This window comes from Chelonia mydas, chromosome 2 (genome assembly GCF_015237465.2).
Source record: "Chelonia mydas isolate rCheMyd1 chromosome 2, rCheMyd1.pri.v2, whole genome shotgun sequence".
Classification (NCBI taxonomy): Eukaryota; Metazoa; Chordata; order Testudines; family Cheloniidae; genus Chelonia; species Chelonia mydas.
This window is the reverse complement of record NC_057850.1, coordinates 33417220-33439596: the sequence shown is the minus strand read 5'-3', so window position 1 is coordinate 33439596 and position 22377 is coordinate 33417220. Positions and strand designations below refer to the sequence as shown.

At 40.9% G+C, this 22377-nt stretch overlaps 1 protein-coding gene across 13 annotated transcripts in view; it reads left to right on the top strand.

Annotated features, from left to right (window-relative positions):
- OXR1 (oxidation resistance 1) overlaps positions 1 to 22377 on the top strand; it is a 452056-nt gene that overhangs the window by 310078 nt on the left and 119601 nt on the right. For all 13 annotated transcript variants that reach the window (XM_043539189.1, XM_043539186.1, XM_043539185.1 and 10 more), the window contains one exon: positions 15691 to 15773. In XM_043539189.1, coding sequence (XP_043395124.1) covers positions 15691 to 15773 — 83 coding nt within the window. The remainder of the gene's footprint in view (positions 1 to 15690; positions 15774 to 22377) is intronic.

The window sequence follows — 22377 nt, the reverse complement described above, 5'->3', positions numbered from 1 at the left end:
CCAGCAAGGGACCAGAACTTCCCACAAATCTTCATCAGATACTGGGTTGTGGAACAATTTCCTGCCAAGTTATCCACTTAGAGTATTCAAGTCCAGCAGTATGTCTCTAATCATGAGCATAAAGTTCAAGAAGTTCACAACAGCCAATGGAAACCGCTCGTACAAAGTATCTGCATGTTACAATCTATCAGGGAACTTGTTTTATCTGTCTTAAATTGCAAGTTTATCTAGATTCAACTTAGGTTACATGGATGAGAGCTGAATGACTATGAAGTGGTCTTGTCTGTACACTTATTTAGAGCTTTTCTACATCACCCTCTGAGCTTCAACAGCTAAGCTTTTTGTTAGAGTAGTGGTAGACAGTGTGTCCAAGGAGTTGTATGGTCTTCCAGTGTTTCCAGTACAGCTAACCACAATATTGGCAGTGCAGTAGAAAATTTCAAATGTGAAATCAGAAAAGCACAATTGCATTAACCACCTATGCTATACAGTTCCACAAGTTAATAGCCTCCTGTTACTGTTCCTGCCTTAATATAAAGTAGAAATAATAGTACCATGCTGGGGGGAAGAGGGAGGGAGGGATAAGCCGTTGTAAGGGAAGCAAAGTCAGTTTTTTCTCTCCAACTGCCAATAAATAGTACATCTTTAAGCAATGAGTTTGATTAACAGGTGTAAGCCAGAAACATTAGGGCAAAGTGGGGAAAGTCAGATTCTAGTTGTTAGGTTATGATACTGTTCATACCTGCAGGTCAGAGTTCTAACATGAGTTCTGAATGGCACGCTCTGACAAGCAATCCAGCAAAAGTTCAGTACTTAAATGATTATTCCAATGTACGGCAAACAAGTCAAGACAAGATAACTTCCCCCGCTCCCAAGCCCCCAGCTTTTAATGCAGTCCTAGTCAGCCTTGTGTTACTCTGGGGATACTGCTGCTACTGTGATAACTGTACTGGCTTTTCTATGTTAGTATTGCATGAAACAAAAGGGAGTGGGGAGACACATACATGATGTTTGAGACAGAGCCACGGGTGGTGGTGAAAAGTGGAAGGCAGAATGTAAAGGGGGGGAATGTAGTACAGAGTTACAAACACCTCAGAAATGGAGGTTGTTTGTAACTCTGAAATGTTCTTAACTCTGAGTAAAACATTATGGTCGTTTTTTTCAAAAGTTTGCGACTGAACATTGACTTAACACAGCTTTGAAACTTCACTATGAAGAAATATGCTGCTTTGAACCATCTTAATTTAAATTAAACAAGCACAGAAACACTTTCCTTACCTTGTCAGATCTCTTTTTTTTTAAACTTTCCCTTTATTTTTTGGTAATTGGTTAATTTGCTTGGTTGTTTTTTTGGTCTCTCCTGATTGCATACTATTGGTTTCAAATGAGGTGTGCATTTGACCAGACAGTTTGTAACTCTGGTGTTCATAAATCTGAGGTTCTACTGTATTAGGTTACGGCTAGTCTCTAAGGAAATGTACAGTATATATTCTTTGTGTCTGAGAAAGTGAATGTATACAGTCATTAAAAGTTAATGGATAGAACTGTTTGAGAAAGTAAGTACTAAAACACTTGGTAAAGTGTGATAATGATCTGCATTTCAAATAAATGTTTAAGCGAAGGTTAATCTAAAGTCTAAAAGAGTAGAAATGCATATTTAAGTTATTCCAAACGTTAACTCACATCCTGCATGCTGTCCATGTGAAGTAAATTCATGTCTAATTATGGTAGTATCACATGGACTTAAACTTGTAACAGATAGATGTGGGCATGTTTTCAAGTAATTGTCTATGAAATGTTAATATGCTATATGTAGTGTTCACTGTTTTCTGCTGTCTGTGTAGAATATCTACAGTCTTGGTCTGTTATTTGTTGTTATTACATTGAGTCTGCACCCAGTGTCTGTAGAATAGATTGAGTTAAGATGTAGGATTTACATGTGGTGATGCTGAAAATAAGCTAACTAGAATTAACTTTTTAAAACATCAAACTTTGTGGGTAGGGGAATATGTGCTCATGAACTTTTTTTTTGGTGACATAATCAATGGCATTTATACACTGAATATGTATAGAAAATGAGGAATGTAAATACTGTGGGTTTCTTAACTACACTGTGATTCAAATGGGTGTGGGATAAGGTTTTTATGTGTAAGGTAAATGGGGTTATCTTGTCAGGACAGTGAAACTTGGGCTATGTCTACACTACAAACCCTACACTGTCACAGCTGTAATGTGGCATCTGTGCTGCTGTATGGTCTCCTGTATAGCCTCTATGCTGGTGGCAGAGAGCTCTCCCTTTGGCATAATTAAACCACCCCAATGAGTGGAGGTAGCCATGTCGGCAGGAGAACGTCTCCTGCCAACATAGCACTGTCCATACTGGCGTTTTTGTTGGTGAAAGTTATGTCGGTCAGGGTGTGGTTTTTTCACACCCCTGACTGACAAGTTTTACTGACAAAAGCGCTACTCAGACATAGTCTTGGTGTCTGGATGTGTGGTTGGCATGTTCACCAGCCACAGTTGTGTATACATTAGGATGTTGCATGTAGGCCAGTATGTAGAGAGGGTATGGGGCTCCCTGTCAGTCCTGAAGATAATTGATGATCCATTTATAAGATTGTGTCACTGACTTGGGCAATAACCATGAGAGGCAATAATCATGGGGAGTTAAGCTTGTTAACTGTGTGTTTTGATACCCTCTTTACAATAATTTAGTGTACACTTAACTTTAAGATTACTTCGCTTTCTGCTTTTTTGCAAAGGGGTTTTCCAAAGTTATGGACAGTAACTTACAACCCTGTCTGCAGCATAATCAAGTTTTATGTGGATACTCTTTTTAGCTTTTTCCTATATATTTTGTAAGACTTGATCACTAAACAACTCAATGTATGTGCTCTAGTTTAGAAATAGCAGCTAGATATTGATCTAAATCTTATAAAGCTCCTATTCAGACAATTAAAACCTAAATATACTCTGCCAGTTTTTGTCTGTAGTCTTTCTTGAACTCTGTCAAAGATGGGAATTAAAGTTGTTAGTCTCTGAAGTGTCTAAAGCAGTGGTCGCCAACCTGTAGATCGCGATCAACTAGTCGACCCTGGAGACTTTGCAAATAGATCATGATCTCCGGCTGCTAAAAAGTCTGGTGGTGCAGTAGGGCTGCCACTAAGGCAGACTCCCTGCCTGTCCTGGACCCACACCCCTCCCGGAAGTGGCCAGCATGCCCCCATGACTCTAGCGCGTGTGTCTCTCCACACGCTGCTCCTGCCTGCAGGCACTGCCCCCGCAGCTCCCATTGGCTGGGAATGGGGAACTGCGGCCAATGGGAGCTGCGGTGGTGGTGCCTGCAGCCTGCAGAGAGGGGCAGCATGCAGAGCAATGTGTCCCGTCCCGTTTCCCCCCCCCCCCCCCCCGCAGGGGTGCATTGGCCCCTTCTGGGAGCAGCATGGGGCTGGGGCAGCCAGGGAGCCTGTGCCCCGACTCCCAGTATTGAGCCCCCTCCCAGAGCCAGCACCCCAAGCTCCCTCCTGCACCCCAACACTCTGCCCCAGCCCCGAGCTCCCTCCTGCCCCCGAGCTCCCTCCCAAAGCTTGTACCCCTCCTGCACCCTTGCCCTAGGCTCAGCCCAGAGCCCTCTCCCACACTCTGAACCCCCCAGCCCACACCCCCTCCTGATCCCCAGCCACCTGCCCCAGCCCGGTGAAAGTGAGTGAGGGTGCGGGGGAGCAAGGGGTGGGGTACATTTTGGGTTGCACTTAAATTCAAAAAGTGATCTTGTGAGTAAAAAAGTTGGAGACCACTGGTCTAAAGGTATAAAAATGACAATTTTAATTATAAAACAGTCACAAAACCATGATAGCCCTTTTGAAAATCAGACTATTTAATTAGGTGCTCATATATGACTAAAAACCTAACCTTAAACTTCTCTTTTTGAAAGGTTAACTGTCCAAAGAAGTGGCTGTCAAACAGTGGTCTGTGGACCACAGCTGGTTTCCAGAGAATTGGCTGGTCTGGTGGTACTGTCTCATTGCTTCCAGATGTCAGACCAGGAAAAAACAACTGAAAATGTAACATCTTTGTACTAACTACAGCAATATACATGATAGCAAATAGAGGGGAGATAATCTGAGACAATCCCTCCATTGAGTAGAGGTCCATGCTGTCAGAAAAAATACTGTTCTAGAGTTCATAATGCTGGTTAAAATGATTCTAAATTTAATATTTGTTTTTTTGGTTTTTTGTAATAGATTACACACATCTGATTGCTGCTGAGTGGAACTAATCTAGTAAAGATGCAACTCTCTTTGCCTCCTCTGTTTTATCAATAGGCAAATGACAGCTAGTTGCTTCATGTTAAGTAGTGGTTTATTAGAATATTTTTTGAAAGAAGACTGTGGTGTGTTTTTTCTTTAGATTAAATTTAAAGGTAATAAAAATTAATTATGGCCTAGACCAGTGGTTCTCAGCTAGGAGTATGCGTACCCCTGGGGGTGTACAGTGGTCTTCTGGGGGGTATATCAACTCATCTAGATATTTGCCTAGTTTTACAACAGGCTACATAAAAAGCCCTAGTGATGTCAGTACAAAGTAAAAATTCATACAGCCAATGAATTGTTTATACTGCACTGTATGCTATACACTGACATGTAAGTATAATTTTTATATTCCAATTTATTTATTTTATAATTATGATAAAAATGAGAAAGCAATTTTTCAGTAATAGTGTGCTGTGACACTTTTTTGTATTTTTATGTCTGACTTTGTAAGTAAGTAGTTATTAAGAGAAGTGAAACTTGGAATACGCAAGACAAATCAGACTCCTGAAAGGGGTACAGTAGTCTGGAAAGGTTGAGAGCTACTGGCTTAGACAAACATTAAACAAGGGAGACTCCTCATTGCTGTTTTTTGTGACCATTCAGATATGTTAAACCAGGGACCGGCAACCTTTGGCACACGGTTTGTCCAGATGCTGCAGGTAAACAAACTTTCCTGGCCCGCCAGCGGATTTCCCTGTTGGGCCACGTGCCAAAGGTTGCCAATCCCTGTGTTAAACTAACTTACTTTTACCAAGGGGAGCTTCATCTTTTCTCTCCTTCTTTCAGTCTCATCCTTTTTAGTCTTTAATTGATACTTGTGTTTTACCCAGGAAAAATTATTTAAAATTAACTTTTCCAGTCCATTTGTAGAACTTCACAATAAACTGAAAACCATATTAATACATGAATGGTGAGAAAGTAAGGTCCAATATTGTGTTTAGGGTTGAACTAGAGAAATTGTTCAGCGCTTAGAACGGTGAAGAATAAATGCATTAATGTGAGTGAAGAAATCTTTGATTCCAGTGGAATTAGACCAATATATATGTTCCCAGAGGTGGAAGACCCAACCAATGCTATGTGATTACAGTATTTATATTTTTTTTAAAAAAAGGAAGGTGTGCAAGAGAGGAGGTTTAGTTTTCTGGCTGTTTGGTGGGGAGGAAGTTGAGCGATGGTAAAAACAGAGCTACTCTTGAATTCATTCTTGGAAAGAGGTAGGAAGCTCATTTTTTGCTTCAAGTATACAAAGTATAAAACTTTACATTCCTCCATCTGCATCCAAGTGACAGACTATATTTGTTATAGTCAAACTAACAGAGGTTCAAAATATGAAAACTAGACAAATTGGTAAAGGAGGGAGAAAATAACTAATGTCTTGAAGTGAAAAAAGTAGAATATTTTAATCTTCCCTACTATCATTTCCCCCCCAAAATTAAGTTCAGAGAGGACGTTAAAGCTTTGTGGGAGTGGGCAAGTTAAGGGAGGTTGAGAACTAGTGCCTTAGCTTAATAAAGTTTTGTGTGGGGAAAACTTCCATGCTTATCCGTGGCATTTTGTTCATTGCTAAACTTGAATGTTGTTGTGAGTAGTGTAGGTATAGTGTCCTAGAATTACATTACTTACCATTGTACTATGCAGTCAGTCAATCTTCTGTCCCCAGTTTCTGCTTTTCCATCTCCTCTACAATGGCAACCTTCCTCACTTTTAACACGTATATTTTTATATCTGACACAGCTATTTATAATAAAAAATCTAGTCTCAAAACTGACATCTTGTGATGACAGTGTAGTTGTAGCTATGTTGGTCCTAGGATATTAGAGAGAAAAGGTGGGTGAGGTAATATGTTTTATTGAACCAACATCTGTTGGTGAGAGAGACAAGCTTTCAAGACATACAGAGCTCTTCTTCTGGTCTGGGAAAGGTACTTTCAGCATCACAGCAAAATGCAAGGTGAAATAGATTGCTTAGTTAGCACATATGGTAAGAGACCATTCAAAGTAGAGTAGCCCATTAACATTTCTACAGTCATAGGACAAAAAGAGGGGGTTAGTGGGTTACAGATTGTTGTAATAAGATATAAATCAGTGTCTCAGCTCCAGCCATAATTTTTAGTGTCTAGCAGAGTTATGAATTTAAGCTTCCAAGTTCATCTTTTGAAAGTGTTGTGGAGGTTTATTTTGGGGCTGAGGACTGAAAGGTCAGATATGGAGTGCTTGCTTTGTGAAGTGTTCACCCACTGGTGAATTGGTGGTGGTAGCTTTTATCATTTTTCTGTAATGAGTTCATTCGAGAGCGTAGTGATTGTCTGGTTTCACCCACAAAGTTGTTGTTGGGGCATTTAGCGCACTGGATGAGGTATACCACATGTGATAGGCATGTGTAGGATCCATGGATTTTGAACGGTGTGTTGATCATTGTAATAGTGGAGATATGTCTGCAGGTTTTGCATCTGTTGTTCTGGCAAGGTCTGCTGCTGCTTTGAGGTGATGTGTCCTGGTCTGTGAGAAGTTTGCTTCTGATGATGAGGTTGTGGGGTTATTTGAAGGCCAGAAGATGAGTGTTCATGTAAAATTTTAGCCACAGTGTGGCTGAAGCATATAACTTAGCTTCGCAGGATACCCTTGGCGTGGGGCCCAAGCAGTTGCCCTGCTGGTCATCCCCTAAAGCTGGCCCTGAGTATTATTCATAATTTACTTAACGAATATTTAAGGTCTCTTTTTTTTTTTTTTTTTTCTTTTTTCAAGTTTTCGTAGGGGGGAGAGTCACTTCTATTTTTTACTTTAAAATAAATAAAGTCCAATGGGGGTTGCCAGCACAAAAAAGGTAGAGCAACACTGCTTCAAAGGAAGCATGAGTTCATCAGAAAGTTGTCACTGGATAATATGTCCAACTATCAACCAGTTTCTAATCTTCTATTTGGTTAGGATTATCAAAGAGATTGTAGTAAGGCAACTTTCATAGTATCTGAATGCCTCCAGTTTCCTTGACCTTCATGGGTGGTGGGTAGCATAGACAGGGGAAGGCTGTACCTCCCCAAACAGCCTGCGTGTCCCCACCCACACTGCACTCCGAAGCCGCCTCTTGCTTGCTTCCAGATCCCTTCCTGCTGTTCTGTGGCCGAGAGGTTGGGGCTTGCAGGCTGGGGAGGGTGTGCACAAGGCCTGGGGTTGGGGGCGCTGGGGCTGAGCCCATGCCATGCCACCCGTCCATCTGACCAGCGCTGGGACCGTGCCCCCTGCCCAGTGCTCTGGAGCTGGGGGCACTCTGGGGTTGGGGGTGCTCTAGCCACACTTCCTGCATGGCGCTGGGGCCAGGAGCATTCCAGCCGTGCCGCCTGCCTGGTGATCTGGGGCTGGGGACCCATGGGAGAGCAGAAGGGGGGGTGGGGCCTTGGATAGAGAAGTAGGGGTCGGGGCTTGTCTTCCCCAACAGCACATTCACCCACTGTCCATGTTGACGTTTGTGAACGAGGGATTCCAAACTGGGTGTATCCTACAGGATGCGCTTGTGTGGTTGATATTCTGTTGGATGAAAAGTCAGGTATCCAATTCAGGTGTTTGATCTATCACTTTCCTGTGATACCATGGACCAGGAAGTGATGATGGAATGTTTGCAGGCCCTTGTTTAATTTCATCTCCGCATAGCAAAACTTGTAACTGTCTTCAAAAAGTCATTTTTAATATGCTACGATTTTGAGGTTTATTAATGATTTTTAAAAAAACCCACAACGTTAAGGTTTGTTTGCTTTGGATTAAAGCAAGGAAGTACTACAATAAAACTGCAATATTGTGGTTGGTGCAATTTCTGGAAAATTTAACTACTGTCTTATTCACCACCTTTCTAGGGTTAATAATCCCAATCTTTCCAGTTTCATATGAGTTTTTCTATGCCAGTGATCATTTTCAAAAGCCTTCTCTGAACCACCACGAATTCTGCAATCATTTTCTTGAGGTGAGGGAAACAGTATGACACACAGGTTTCAGAGTAGCAGCCGTGTTAGTCTGTATCCCCAAAAAGAAAAGAAGTACTTGTGGCACCTTAGAGACTAACAGATTTATTTGAGCATAAGCTTTCGTGAGCTACAGCCCACTTCGTCGGATGCATGCAGTGGAAAATACAGTAGGGGGATTTTATATACACAGAGAACATGAAACAATGGGTGTTGCCATACACACTGTACAGTGAGTGATCAGGTAAGGTGAGCTATTACCAGCAGGAGAGGGGAAAAAAACATTTTGTAGTGATGATCAAGGTGGGCCATTTCTAGCAGTTGACAAGAACGTGTGAGGAACAGTGGAGGTGGAGGGGGAGAATAAACATGGGAAAACAGTTTTACTTTGTGTAATGACACATCCACTCCCAGTCTTTATTCAAGCCTAATTTAATGGTGTCCAGTTTGCAAATTAATTCCAATTCAGCAGTCTCTCGTTGGAGTCTGTTTTTGAAGTTTTGTTGTTGTAATATTGTCTCTTTTAGGTCTGTAATTAAGTGACCAGAGAGACTGAAGTGTTCTCCGACTGGTCATAATTCTTGACATCTGATTTGTGTCCATTTATTCTTTTACATAGAGACTGTCCAGTTTGGCCACTGTACATGGCAGAGGGGCATTGCTGGCACATGATGGCATAAATCACATTGGTAGATGTGCAGGTGAACGAGCCTCTGATAGTGCAGCTGATGTGTGAGAGAGAGAGACACACACACAGATTGTGAGAGCTGGCTGCTGGAGAAGTCTCAGAGATCGTGCGCTGCCTCTTTAAGAAAGGCACTCACTCACTGCCCAGAGCCTGGTTCAGAACTCAGACCGCATCAGCTCTCTCCCGCTCTGAGTTCTGAGCCAGCCTGTCCCCTCTCCCTTGCTCTGTGGAGATGAGGTACAGGGGTGAAGGAAGGGGGATACCCTGACATCAGCACCCGCCTCCCCCCCGCCCCCCACTCTGTACAGCTAGCAGGAGAGTCCTGGAAGCAGCTGCAGGAGCAACATGTCTGCAAAGCAGCAGGGAGGAGGGCACCTGAACACACTCTGCTGGATGTTTGTGGCTCTGCTAATCAAGTGCGAGGCACTTGAGTTTCTCCTGGGCGGCCGCCTGACTGCGCAGCTTAGAGGGAACACAGGTCTTAACTGAGCTGTCTGCAGTGATGCCCAGGCCTCTTTTCTGAGTTGCTAGTTGATTTATGACCTAGCAAACTGGAATGAAGATCGAAGTACTTTTGCAATGTTTATTACACTGCCTTTCTTAACATTAACAGCCGTGTTAGTCTGTATTCGTAAAAAGAAAAGGAGTACTTGTGGCACCTTAGAGACTAACCAGTTTATTTGAGCATGAGCTTTCGTGAGCTACAGCTCACTTCATCCGATGAAGTGAGCTGTAGCTCACGAAAGCTCATGCTCAAATAAACTGGTTAGTCTCTAAGGTGCCACAAGTACTCCTTTTCTTTTTTCTTAACATTGAATTTCATCTGCCGTCGTGTTGCTCATTCAGTTAACTAATATAGGTCCTCCGAAGTTCCACAGTCATTTCAGATCTTAGTTAACCTAAATAACTCATCTTCACATTTTGATATCTTGCCCCCATTTCCAGATCATTATTAAATACCATACGGCCTAGTATAGAACCCTGAGAGACCTCATGTTAACCTTTCACCGAGATAAAAGTTGACCACTTACTCCTATTCTGTTTTCTTTCTCTTGGCCAGTTTTGAATCATGACAATACTTTGCCTCTGGCCCCATAACAACTTATCTTTAATATGCTCATGTGAATGACCTTTTCAACATGGCTGTGACCGTCTGTGCCCCTGGGTTCACCCCTTTTACAATACTATGATAAATTTTGTACAAAGTATGCCTTGTGAGGAATCCTTTGAAAACTCATAATTTGCAGATCAGTATTGTCCTAGTAAAATGTGTGGCAACATTGTATGTAAAGTTATGAAATTCTATTTTATGAGTTTGAGACATGTTTCAAGATTAGAAAAGCAGCCAGAAACCAGTTCCTCAGAGACAAAAGACAAACTGACACCCTCAGCTAAATGTCAGCGAAATCAAATGGACTATCACCTGGTTAAGTGGCCATCCTCTGGCAGAGAAAAGGATGTGAGTAAAAATTTACATCTTGACAAACAGCTGGGGGTGCCCATCCACACAGACTTTCTCTCCTGAACCCAAGCTTGGGATGATTCTCAAAGAATAGAAGAAGTGTAAGGATGGAGGACAGACTCCCCAGGTTGTTCCTCCCTTTCTCTCTCTACCGACTGCATCCACAACACCTGAAGAACAAAGAAACAGCCTTGAATTGGGAGAAGGATTCTGTCTGAAAGGAGTTCAGCTAGTAAGACTATATTGAAGCATGTGGTGAGAGAGACTTTTGCTTTGAATTCACTTAGTTTGTGAAGTTAATTATTTAATTGCGTTTTACTTTCTTGTAACCAATTCTGACTTTCATGCCTAATCACTTGTAGTCTTTAATCTATCTCTTGTTGTTAATAAACTTATTTTATGGCTAAGAACATAAGAATGGCCATACTGGGTCAGACCAAAGGTCCGTCTAGCCCAGTATCCTGTTTTCTGGCAGTGGCCAATGCCAGATGCTTCAGAGGGAATGAACAGAACAGGTAATAATCAAGTGTTCCATCCCATCACCCATTCCCAAGTTCTGGCAAAGAGAGGCTATGTACACCATCCCTGCCCATCCTGGCTAACAGCTATTGATGGACCTAGCCTCCATGAACTTCTTTTTTGAACCCTGTTATAGTCTTGGCCTCTGCTAAGGCCCCATTAGACTATACCATACTGATGCTAAGGGCTGTCGCAGCTCCCTAATGGGTATATAAGAAGTACAAAGGTGGCTGAAAGCCATGTTTGTCTTCCTTCCCTCCTACCCGCCAAATTCCTCAGTCAACAAAAAGACAGAATAACATAAAATTGTGTCAGAGGTTCGTTCCGTGGTTTTCGCAGTACAGGACACTTGTCCATCTGTCATTTTGTTCCTGTTTCTACTCTTAAGGACACTAAAGTAAAGATCTCTTCTCATATCTGCATGATGACTGTACTGTGGTGTTCTGTTCTACCCATATGTGATAAGTTCCCTGTGGCTCTTCCAGTTTGGATTCTGCTGGGAGTGTCTCTTCATATGTGTAAGTGGAATGTTAGAGATGCAATCCAATGTCTCAGAACATTGATGAAAAATAGGCTCTTAAGATTGCCATATGCACTTACAATCACACAAAAAGATAACTCTGAATTTGAAAACTGTAAAGCAGAGTCTGTCTTTCATGGTGATGAACAAGACATTCTGAACGGGGGAAGTCCCGGATGACTGGAAAAAGGCTAATGTAGTGCCAATCTTTAAAAAAGGGAAGAAGGAGGATCCTGGGAACTACAGACCAGTCAGCCTCACCTCAATCGCCGGAAAAATCATGGAGCAAGTCCTCAAGGAATCAATCCTGAAGCACTTACACGAGAGGAAAGTGATCAGGAACAGTCAGCATGGATTCACCAAGGGAAGGTCATGCCTGACTAATCTAATCGCCTTCTATGATGAGATTACTGGTTCTGTGGATGAAGGGAAAGCAGTGGATGTATTGTTTCTTGACTTTAGCAAAGCTTTTGACACGGTCTCCCACAGTATTCTTGTCAGCAAGTTAAAGAAGTATGGGCTGGATGAATGCACTATAAGGTGTGTAGAAAGTTGGCTAGATTGTTGGGCTCAGTGGGTAGTGATCAATGGCTCCATGTCTAGTTTGCAGCCGGTATCTAGCAGAGTGCCCCAAGGGTCGGTCCTGGGGCCGGTTTTGTTCAATATCTTCATAAATGATCTGGAGGATGGTATGGATTGCACTCTCAGCAAATTTGCGGATGATACTAAACTAGGAGAAGTGGTAGATACGCTGGAGGGCAGGGATAGGATACAGAGGGACCTAGACAAATTGGAGGATTGGGCCAAAAGAAATCTGATGAGGTTCAACAAGGATAAGTGCGGAGTCCTGCACTGAGGACGGAAGAACCCAATGCACCGCTACAGACTAGGGATCGAATGGCTAGGCAGCAGTTCTGCGGAAAAGGACCTAGGGGTGACAGTGGAGGAGAAGCTGGATATGAGTCAGCAGTGTGCCCTTGTTGCCAAGAAGGCCAATGGCATTTTGGGATGTATAAGTAGGGGCATTGCCAACAGATCGAGGGACGTGATCGTTCCCCTCTATTCGACATTGGTGAGGCCTCATCTGGAGTACTGTGTCCAGTTTTGGGCCCCGCACTACAAGAAGGATGTGGATAAATTGGAGAGAGTCCAGTGAAGGGCAACAAAAATGATTAGGGGTCTGAAACACATGACTTATGAGGAGAGGCTGAGGGAACTGGGATCGTTTAGTCTGCAGAAGAGAAGAATGAGGGGGGATTTGATAGCTGCTTTCAACTACCTGAGAGGTGGTTCCAAAGAGGATGGTTCTAGACTATCCTCAGTGGTAGAAGAGGACAGGACAAGGAGTAACGGTCTCAAGTTGCAGTGGGGGAGGTTTAGGTTGGATATTAGGAAAAACGTTTTTACTAGGATGGTGGTGAAACACTGGAATGCGTTACCTAGGGAGGTGGTAGAATCTCCTTCCTTGGAAGTTTTTAAGGTCAGGCTTGACAAAGCCCTGGCTGGGATGATTTAATTGGGGATTGGTCCTGCTCTGAGCAGGGGGTTGGACTAGATGACCTCCTGAGGTCCCTTCCAACCCTTATATTCTATGATTGATTCTTAAAATACTCCTCTTTTATTTCTTGATGATATAGATGAATACTTTCATAAAATTACTTCCTTCCCTTTCAGTATAAAAAGGAATAGTTAATTTTTACTTAACTCAACCTCATGAGGCAGCACCTTACAGAAAATAATTTTGAATTGTTCAGCTACTAGTGATCAGATTTGTTTGCAGATCATGAAATACTTCAGCATTTGCATTTGGAGAAATGTGTTGGAGCTGTATGCATTTGTAGCACAGGTGAAAAGGTACAGGCTGTTAACATGGGATTTGACTGCTCTTTCTGTTCTAACAGTTTACTGGGGGGGGGGCGGGGGGGATGTGGGGAGTTGTGGTGTACTACTTAGTTCTAAAACAGTGGTGTCCAGCCTGTTGCCTTCGAGGTAGACTGCATTAAAACTTGTGTTTTGATTAAGCATTGAAAGTATTCCATAAGTTATATCCTCTGTCTTTGAAACACTAAGATTTAAATCAACCTTGTTGCTATAGAGAGTAAGGTAGGGGGCACTGACTTCAACTGCTCCCTCTGCACCTTTGTGATGTGAGCTGAGAGCATTCTGAGCAGCTGTGGTCTTTTAGCTGCTAGAGCTCAAGGAGGCAGGAGAGAGTTGCTTTCTTCAAACTTTTTTAAACAAAAAGTTTGGCTGTCAGGGAGAGATTGTTGCACTCCACTGTCCTCCACCTAGCTTTCAGTGTGCTTGAACACTGAGCAATTTTTGCAGCTTGTCTTCAAGAAGCTTTTAATATGCTGTGATGGCGATTGTTTTAATTGTAAAAACAAACAAACATCTAGCCTTCATGTGGTGATTAAGGTAAGGAAGCACTACAATAAAATTGCAACATTCTGGTTGAAGGAATTTCTGGGAAATGTAACTATTGTCTTAACCTGCAGTTAAACCATCTTGACTAAATTCTTGAGAGTTTCATTAGTGTGTCTTTGTCTGTCACTCATTCACTCAAACTTACCACTTTCCACACCATAAGAACTGACCCCTAGTTTGAGTAACTATTTTAACAGATTGTTGTAAATGTGGGAACTTGTCCCCCAAGACTATTTCCTCTCCTGGAAAGTCCATGTGGCTAGTAAGTAAAACTTATATATATTCCCTCCAGTAATGTTACTCTGTGTGTGTGTGTGTGTGTGTGTGTGTTGGGGGGTGGGGGGTATTTTTGTTGATGGCAAAGCCATCAAAGTTGTCTTTGTATAAGCATTTTGATAAATTTCATCTCTGTTCAGTGGAGACATGGTAGGGGAGAGTCAGTGACTGCAAAATTGGAAAAGAAACTAGGGAAGTTTTATCTAAGCTTCTAAATTGCCGTCGGGGGGGAGGGGAGGGAAGGATAGTGGAAATCACTTAAATGTACAGTAAAAAAATTTTGGAACACTTTAAAAAAACTTTTACTTATTGTGGGTTCATTTCACTTTCTAACAGTATCCCTTTTCAAACTTCTCACCTAGTTGTGGCTGAGAATTGTGTTCTGTGCTGAAAACTTGATTGAAATATGTAACGAGTATATAAACTGAAGATATGGAAATAATCTATCAACACAATCAGTAGCATGCTGCAGTAGAACCTAGCTAACTTTTTACAAATCCACAAATCTGATTCTCTCTCTCTCTCTCTCTCTCTCTCTCTCTCTCTCAAGAAAAATTTCTCCCTTCTTCACAGCAAAGGTTTACAGCAGAGTGCTAGGATCAAGTCTCATGATAGGAAAGTTCTCAGATACTTGTACAAACTATATCTCAGTATTCCTACTTGTATTCAGGAAAGTACTAGTGTAAAATATAACGGTCAAATAACAAAATACATTTTATGTTGGTGAATTATCAAGCTGAATAAAAACACTTTGGAAAAAAAAAAAAAGTATACATTAGCAAAGTTCTAGTATAGCTGCAGGAAATTCCATTTCTTGTATTGGATCCCAGTAAAGCTGCAGACATTACAGGGTTATGGTCATCAAAAAAAATCAGTGTTTCATAAGCCAAAAAAAGAGCAATGCTTTTAAGTGCATCTTGACAGTAAAGTGAAGGTTATATGCATAGGGAGGATGCGCTTTACATCTTGTCCCTTTCTGACTAACATATATGGAGAAAAGAAGTCTTAGAGTTTTGTTTATATGTACAACTTGGTTTATATACAAGTATTTATCTCAAACACTGCGTATTCCTTAAAATACATTTTGTTCACCTTAAAAGCTGTAATTTTTAATTGCATCTAGTCTCCAGAAGCTGAGTGTAAACAGTGTCTGGAGCAGACAGTAATGACAGATCCTGTGCAACAGAAAACCAATTAAAGATTATCTTCAGCAGCATTGCTTGTGCTATTGATATATCCTTGCCTGATGAAGGAGATCAATCATTTTAGCCTTTCCTGCATTAATAGCATTCTGGATGATAGCAGATACTTATATAGTTAACGGATTCCCAGTTGTCTCAGTGGTTTATATTGGTCAGATCCCTAAAGCATAACAGGGGAGTAAAGTCCCTGTTCCAGCAGCTGTCTGTCTGTTAGAGAGTCGCAAGGAGCCAGCTGAATTAGATGTCTGCCCACGGGGCTGTAATCAGCAGCCTGTGACAGTACTGTGAGCAAGGAAAATGAATTTAACACGCTCCTTGCCTCAATTTTTTTCAGATACTGGCCAGAAGAAGAACCCAGACAAGAAAGATGGGCGACGAATGTCTTTTCAGAAGCCTAAAGGGACTATTGAATATACAGTAAGTTGCTGCTTGGCTGTTTAAATATTACTTTTTGCATAGTAATGTACAGTCTTGAAGTTTTTGATACGTAATGTAAACAAAAAAGCTTTGATGATGCCCTTTGTTGGCGTCAGTCTGTACTTTACTTCCGATAGTTGATTACCTTATTAGGAATTAAGTAGCTAGTAGTCCTAAGGTTTTCCAGGAGGGATATGAAGCATACTGCAAAAGTGAAACTTTAATTTTCTATGCAAGTTAAATTAATTGACATTTATTCAACTATCAATAGAATTCTCTTGAAGGCTAATTATTCAATAATTTACCATAAATAACGAACTATCAAAAGTCATAAGTGATTTTAAGCTTTCAGCATCTTTAACAATCCACTGAATTCAGGAGAAATAAAATAAAAATAGGGTTAGGTCTGTCTTGCTGGTACCTTTCCAACATTCTCCTACTAATTTCCATTGATCTATGCCTCACAGAGCTGTACTCAGCAGAGCTGTACTCAGCAGTATCTGAAAGTGTATTTTCCCAGCAGTATCCGAAAATGGAGCCTTTCTCTAACTGTTGTGTTCTTGAAATGACCCTCAAACTGCTGCAGTCAGTTTTTCATGTTTCTGGTTACTAGGGGAAACTGAAGTGAGACGTATCTGTCTTGTTGTGTTTTAGGCTATATAATTACTGCATATGAATTTTCAATTAACATGTTGGAAAATCAGTCAAGTAGCTCCTGAACAGTTTTGAAGCTTTGTGATGAAATAAAAATAAATATTTTCTGCTATAAAAATGTGTAAAGAATGGGATATAAAGAGGTCTAGTAAAGAAAATTATGGCTTTGTACAGGAGTTAACTTTGTCACTTTTTTCTTATCTACTAATATGGATAACCTTACCTTCAAGAAATATTGTGGGAGGAGTTGGGGGAGTGGGTTCTTGAGATTAGTTCCAAGCTAACTTTATTAGTCTGGTTTACACAGAAAACAAAACTTTACACTGTTTTGCTGTTGAATCTTTATTTTATTGAAGTTGCAATATACATTTAATCTTTCATATGTTGAATTTTTAAAAATACAACAAATAGAACAGATTTTCTTTTACCTTTAAATATACAGACAATGTCATAAAAATTTATAATTGCTTCCTAATTATATCACTGAAATAGCTGGGAAAGATTATCAGATGCAACTTGTAAACCTAAAGTATCAATCGACTGTCCTTGTACAATTAATAAAACCCTTCTAATACTGCATAAACATATTACCTTGTGACTGTATACATTCAGCTACTCTGACATGTACGGTGAAACAAAATAGGAAAGCGTAACACGCTATTCTGTAGAATACTTAATCAAGTGGATGTATTCTAGAAATAATTGTATTTTTGTGCCAAGTAAGCACACAGTTCTGTATTGCAATAGCTGAGAAAGTGTGTGTGGGGGGGAGTTGTATGCCATAATTGAGTTTGAAACTTGTGTGGCTTGAGGGTTTTTGTTTGCAGTAACATTTTATGCATTACACATGGTATCTCCAACAGTACTTATCACTTGATTTAGTGAAGGAATATAGTTCACATAATGTGTCTTCCATTAAAGGGGTCCCATTTGTGCATCTGCAACACATGTATTTTGATTTACTTAAGAGTTCGTTGTTGATTTAGTCATGCTGTGGTCTCTTTGGTGAAATTTTTCTGTTCATGTGTTCTGTTGCATCAAGCTTATGATAGCTTGCAATAATGTGTGTATATGTTACTGCACGCTATCATAAGTTACCATGCCACCATCCCATGTGCATCCATTGAATTATAGGGCTCTGCAGTCTGTGTATTCAGCACATACAGGATTTGGGGTTCTGCATCACAGATGGGGCCATGATGACCTGCTACTCCTCCACTAACACATGCATGTTCATATTGCACAGAATGAAATGCGCTTAGATTTCTGATTGCTTCCTTCTTTTCTATATCTGTGTGAAGGATTGGGCCTACTCTATAGCACCCTCTTCCAACTGGACCCAGGCTGTTGCCTGCGGAGCTAGCTCCTTCCCTGGGGAAATCCTGCCTGGGGCCCTATCACAGAATCCAGGTAGGGTAGTCTCTGGACCAGTTAATTGCTGTGGGTTTTATTTCAAGCCTTCTTAATGAAAACAGGATCCGAGCTTCACAGCCTTTTCCCCACGAAGCCTGTACAGGTTATGGTCCTTTCCCCCAAATCTATCCCTCACCCCACGAGTTTATCAACCGAAGTTCCTGGCTCTTACCTCAGAGCCCTTTGTGCTAATAGGATTTTCCTCAGTCTCCCTTCTGTCAGTCTGTCTATTGGAGTTGCTCCTCCTGGCAGTTGCTCCAGCCCCTGGCTGGTATTGCTGCCTCCTCTCCCATATCCTTCTCCACCTTTTATGAGGATGAGCCAGCTAAGTTACCAGTCTTTTTCACGGGTGCAGTAGGTGGGGCTAATTAGTCAGCCAACTGCAGGCCTCTGACGCCTGAGAAATACTCTTTTACCTTCATAACCCCATTCTCGCTCCCCACCCTCAAAAAAAGTGGTATCAATAATATATTTTGCTACATGCTATTTTACATCTTTTTGGGAACACTTGGGCCTTATCATTTCTTCCAGCTGCAGATTGTTTACAACAGGGAAAGACTTAAAGTTTATATTCTGTAAAACTCACAGAATGAGATGGTATATTGTTCAGATATGCATAGTCAGTGTATTTGATTCTAAAAACAGCAAACACTCATAACAATAATTAGTCCTTCTGGGTCAAATCTCAAATTCAGACATGTAAAAAATCATAGCATACAACTTTTGGACCCTTTTGCCCTATCTTCTAGTAATTAGCATCAACTTGGAAAAACCTGCATCTGTCAATTCACAAGGCGGTGCCAGCAGATATGATACTGGGGTCCTGTGTTATCCAAACCAGTACTGGTTTGGATAGATAATTGGCTTTGCATGATACAAAGAAATCTGGTCTCATCAGAAATCACTATTATTGTAAATATCAGCTTCTTTAACTGTAGGGTTTCTCTCCTTTTCTAAAAATCAGTCATCTGAGAAACATAAAAGGATGTATCATCTGCTTTAAAACTCCCAACTGCAGCGGCTGTTCCTACCCAATTGTGTCTCAAACCTGGTATATTGCTCTGTAAAATTTCCTGAAACTATGTTCTGGGTTCCGTTGCTTAATAAACTGTACTACTTCTAGTAGAGAGACAAGGTGGGTGAGGTAGTACCTTTTATTGGACCAATTTATGTTGGTGAGAGACAGAGCTCTTCTTTCAGGTCACCTTGTCTTTCTAATATCCTGGGACTAACATGGCTACAACAATACTGCATACTACTTCTAGTAGGGAGCAGCACTAAAACCACAGAGATCATTAAGTATACTTCTGAATACCATTTCCATACTAATATCTTACGTATATGGCTCCCACTACTGTAGTATCTGAGAGCCTCAATTTTTAATGCATTATTCTCATGTGATTTATGTTTAGGTTGCAGCATATGGTAAAGAGCTTTCACGTATTTGAATGATGCCTGATACATGATAAAAGCGACCATATTTTGGACTTTCAAGAGCATCTGGAAAGAATTTTTGTTTGGCTGACTCTGTGCATGGTTGCTGGCTTATTTAGGGGGAGATATGTTTGATATGTATTGTTCGATATGAATGTGAGACCTATTTCTGGATCCTTCATCCATCCTTGCAGAAACTAAAATTGCAGACCAAAGGTCCAGTTCCTTCAGATTCCTACTGCGTTTGGCAATCTCTTCTCTTCCTGCTTTCTGCCTCCCCCATTTCTTTTTCCTAGGAGATCAGGCTAACCTAGAAAAGGTGGATCTTCATGCTGACTTGCTTCAAATGGTCCAGTTCTTGGGTTCTTGTTTCATGACAGTAAGTCTGGAAGAAATTAGACTTAAACATCAGAAGGTGTATGATAAGGTTGACAGATGCTGTGGCCCTGGTTGCTGGAGCGGCTATACTGAGAATGCTTAGTCAGGGCAAACTGCTATGGTCCAGTGGGCACAGACCATCCCCAAAACTGGTGGTTTATTCTATAATCAAGTTTCACCAAACCAGTAATAAAACAGCTTCTGTACTACCTTACTGGTTAACAAGAAGCCAAAATACCGTTCCCCTTAAGCTATACAGCCTTTGGCTCACACCCTGACAGCCGTGTCTAATATAGCGTGGGTTACTAACAACCTTATTCACCATATATAAAGCTTTACCAATCCCAGAAGATTTGACACATTACCTACCAGGTTAGTGAATATTTCAGCTCTTACCTAAATACACACTTACAGCCAATCCTTTATTAACTAAATCTAAGATTTATTAATAAAAAAGAAAAGAGAGTTGCTATGGTTTGAAGCTAATCTGTTTCCTCGGCATACACCGGTAACTAGTTGCATTCATTATCCATGAACCAGTTCACCGGTAGTTTACTACAAACTTAAAAGAGAAATGAAAACAATAATATTACACCACAAGTCCCATCTAAATGATCATATCCGCTTTTGATCTCTGAATCAATAGAATAAGTGTAGCATCTACAAGCTAACTAGATCACATTTTTAAACTTCTAACAAGATATAGGTAAGCACAGACAAATACAATTAGTATCTATTCTTAATTCTCTACTGATACAGGCCTACGTGTCAAGGATTCTAGTGTATTTAACATGGCTTTGATAGCTATGTACAAGGAATGGCCCTGTTTACTATTTCAGTGCTTTTTTTTAATATGTCCTTACAGGTTGCTTTTAAGTCATCCAGCCTGCTGGTTGCTTAACCCTCCCTGGCTCAGCATCACAGATGACTAAACTCTCAGTAGCTTAAAGAGGCCCTACTCTTGAGTGACTGTGGACCCTTGTCTTAATCCTGTGGGTCTTAAAGTCCAGTCTTCGGCACACGCTCATGTTGATGACCTGTCTAGCCAAATGTAAGAGTGAAAGTGCAAACTAAATATTTGATATGTCCTCTGTAGTAAACAGATCAAGTAGTTTGCCTGTAAGGTTTTACTGAAATCTCTGATCATAGCTACTGAAAAAGGTTTGCCAGTAGTTGCAGAAAACTTGTGCCTGGGTCCTCCACTCTGGTAGCTCACTTGATGGGCTTGACTAAAATCAGTACCATGAGGGAAGCCTCATTGTGAGAAACTGTGGCATTCAAAGACCGGTCTAGCAATGAAGCAGCCAGTAGTTCCTCTCTTCTGACCACTTTCACCTGTGGCTACCCTCAGTGGTTGCATGGTATGAAAGATACCAAGTGCCAGACTATGTACTGGCAGCTAGCCTTACTCTTTTTGTGGTGCAAGGGTGGTGGTTGTTTGGTTTTTTTCTTTTTCCCCCTGTGCTGTTCTCCATGTGAGTGGGTTGAGAGAATGTGGCTTCCACAGAGTACAGTTTTTTTATGTTTTTGGAGGGAGGAAGAGAGGAGAAGAGCATCTAACAGTTCATGTTCTCCATCTGATCACTAGCCAGAAGGTAAATAACTCCATCTTTGTGACTTGGTTCTCCACTGACTTGCATCTTTTGTAATCGCATCTGTGCAAAGTGTGTGTAAAATGCTACCAGATTAGAACTGTACACTTGCTTGGATAGATATAAGCAACTACACAAGGTGCAAGTCACTGGAGAATAAGGCCCAATACATTCACACAGCTGAAATGTCTTGGTCTTGAGCTTGTCTGGTGACCAACTAATAGATAGGAAAGCCTGGAGGAGAGGTTTTTGGTGGTGGTGGGGGGGGGGGGGGGGGTTGCTTTTAGTTTTGTGTTTAACTAAAATGAAAACACAACCTTCTCAGAAGAGAGGAAGCAGAGCTCCATGCTTGCTTGTTAATAGTCTGTGTTGTAGACCACACTGAGTGGTCCTTAATTTGTTTTATAGTTTTATCAAATGTGCTTCTGTTTTAATTGTGTGTTTAGGAACTTGGATATAAAAAGGGTGGCGAAAAGGAGTCAAACTTGCTCACTAAACATCTTTGATCACTCCAAATTGTGTTGGAACAATTGGCCTGCTCAGGACTGGCTTATAGTGAGATATTGCTGTGTGTTGGAAATAGATGTTAGATTATGATGGTACTTTGCATGAAAATTGAATTAACTGCAGTTTAAATAGTGTACTTTTTTGCTTGTCTTAAATCAGACAAGAGGTTGACTAATGGTACAAGTTTATCCAGTTTAGCAACTAACAATTGGGTTCGTGTGTGTGTGTGTGTGTGTGAGAACTTCAAGTTAGATGAAAGTCAAAACAACTTTACATAATGAATTTTAATAAATGTTAATTTGTAGAGCTCTGGATACAACACTTTACTTTGACTTGACTCTCAACTTATTGCCATGTCTGTAATGAACAATAAATGCCTGGCTCTTATGTTCCAATTTGGTTATGTAATTGTAATTAAAAAGTGACATTTGGAATAATGGAATTCGTTACTTTTGCATAAACACATACAAAAATGTCTACATCACCATGGAATATTGAAATATCAAGATGTGCATTTTTGCAGACATGACTCTAGAAGTTTCCAAATGTCGGTTGAGCCGTTGGTTACAAAATAACTAAGTTTGCACATGGCAGAAAACACATACATGAAAGCATCTAGATAATTT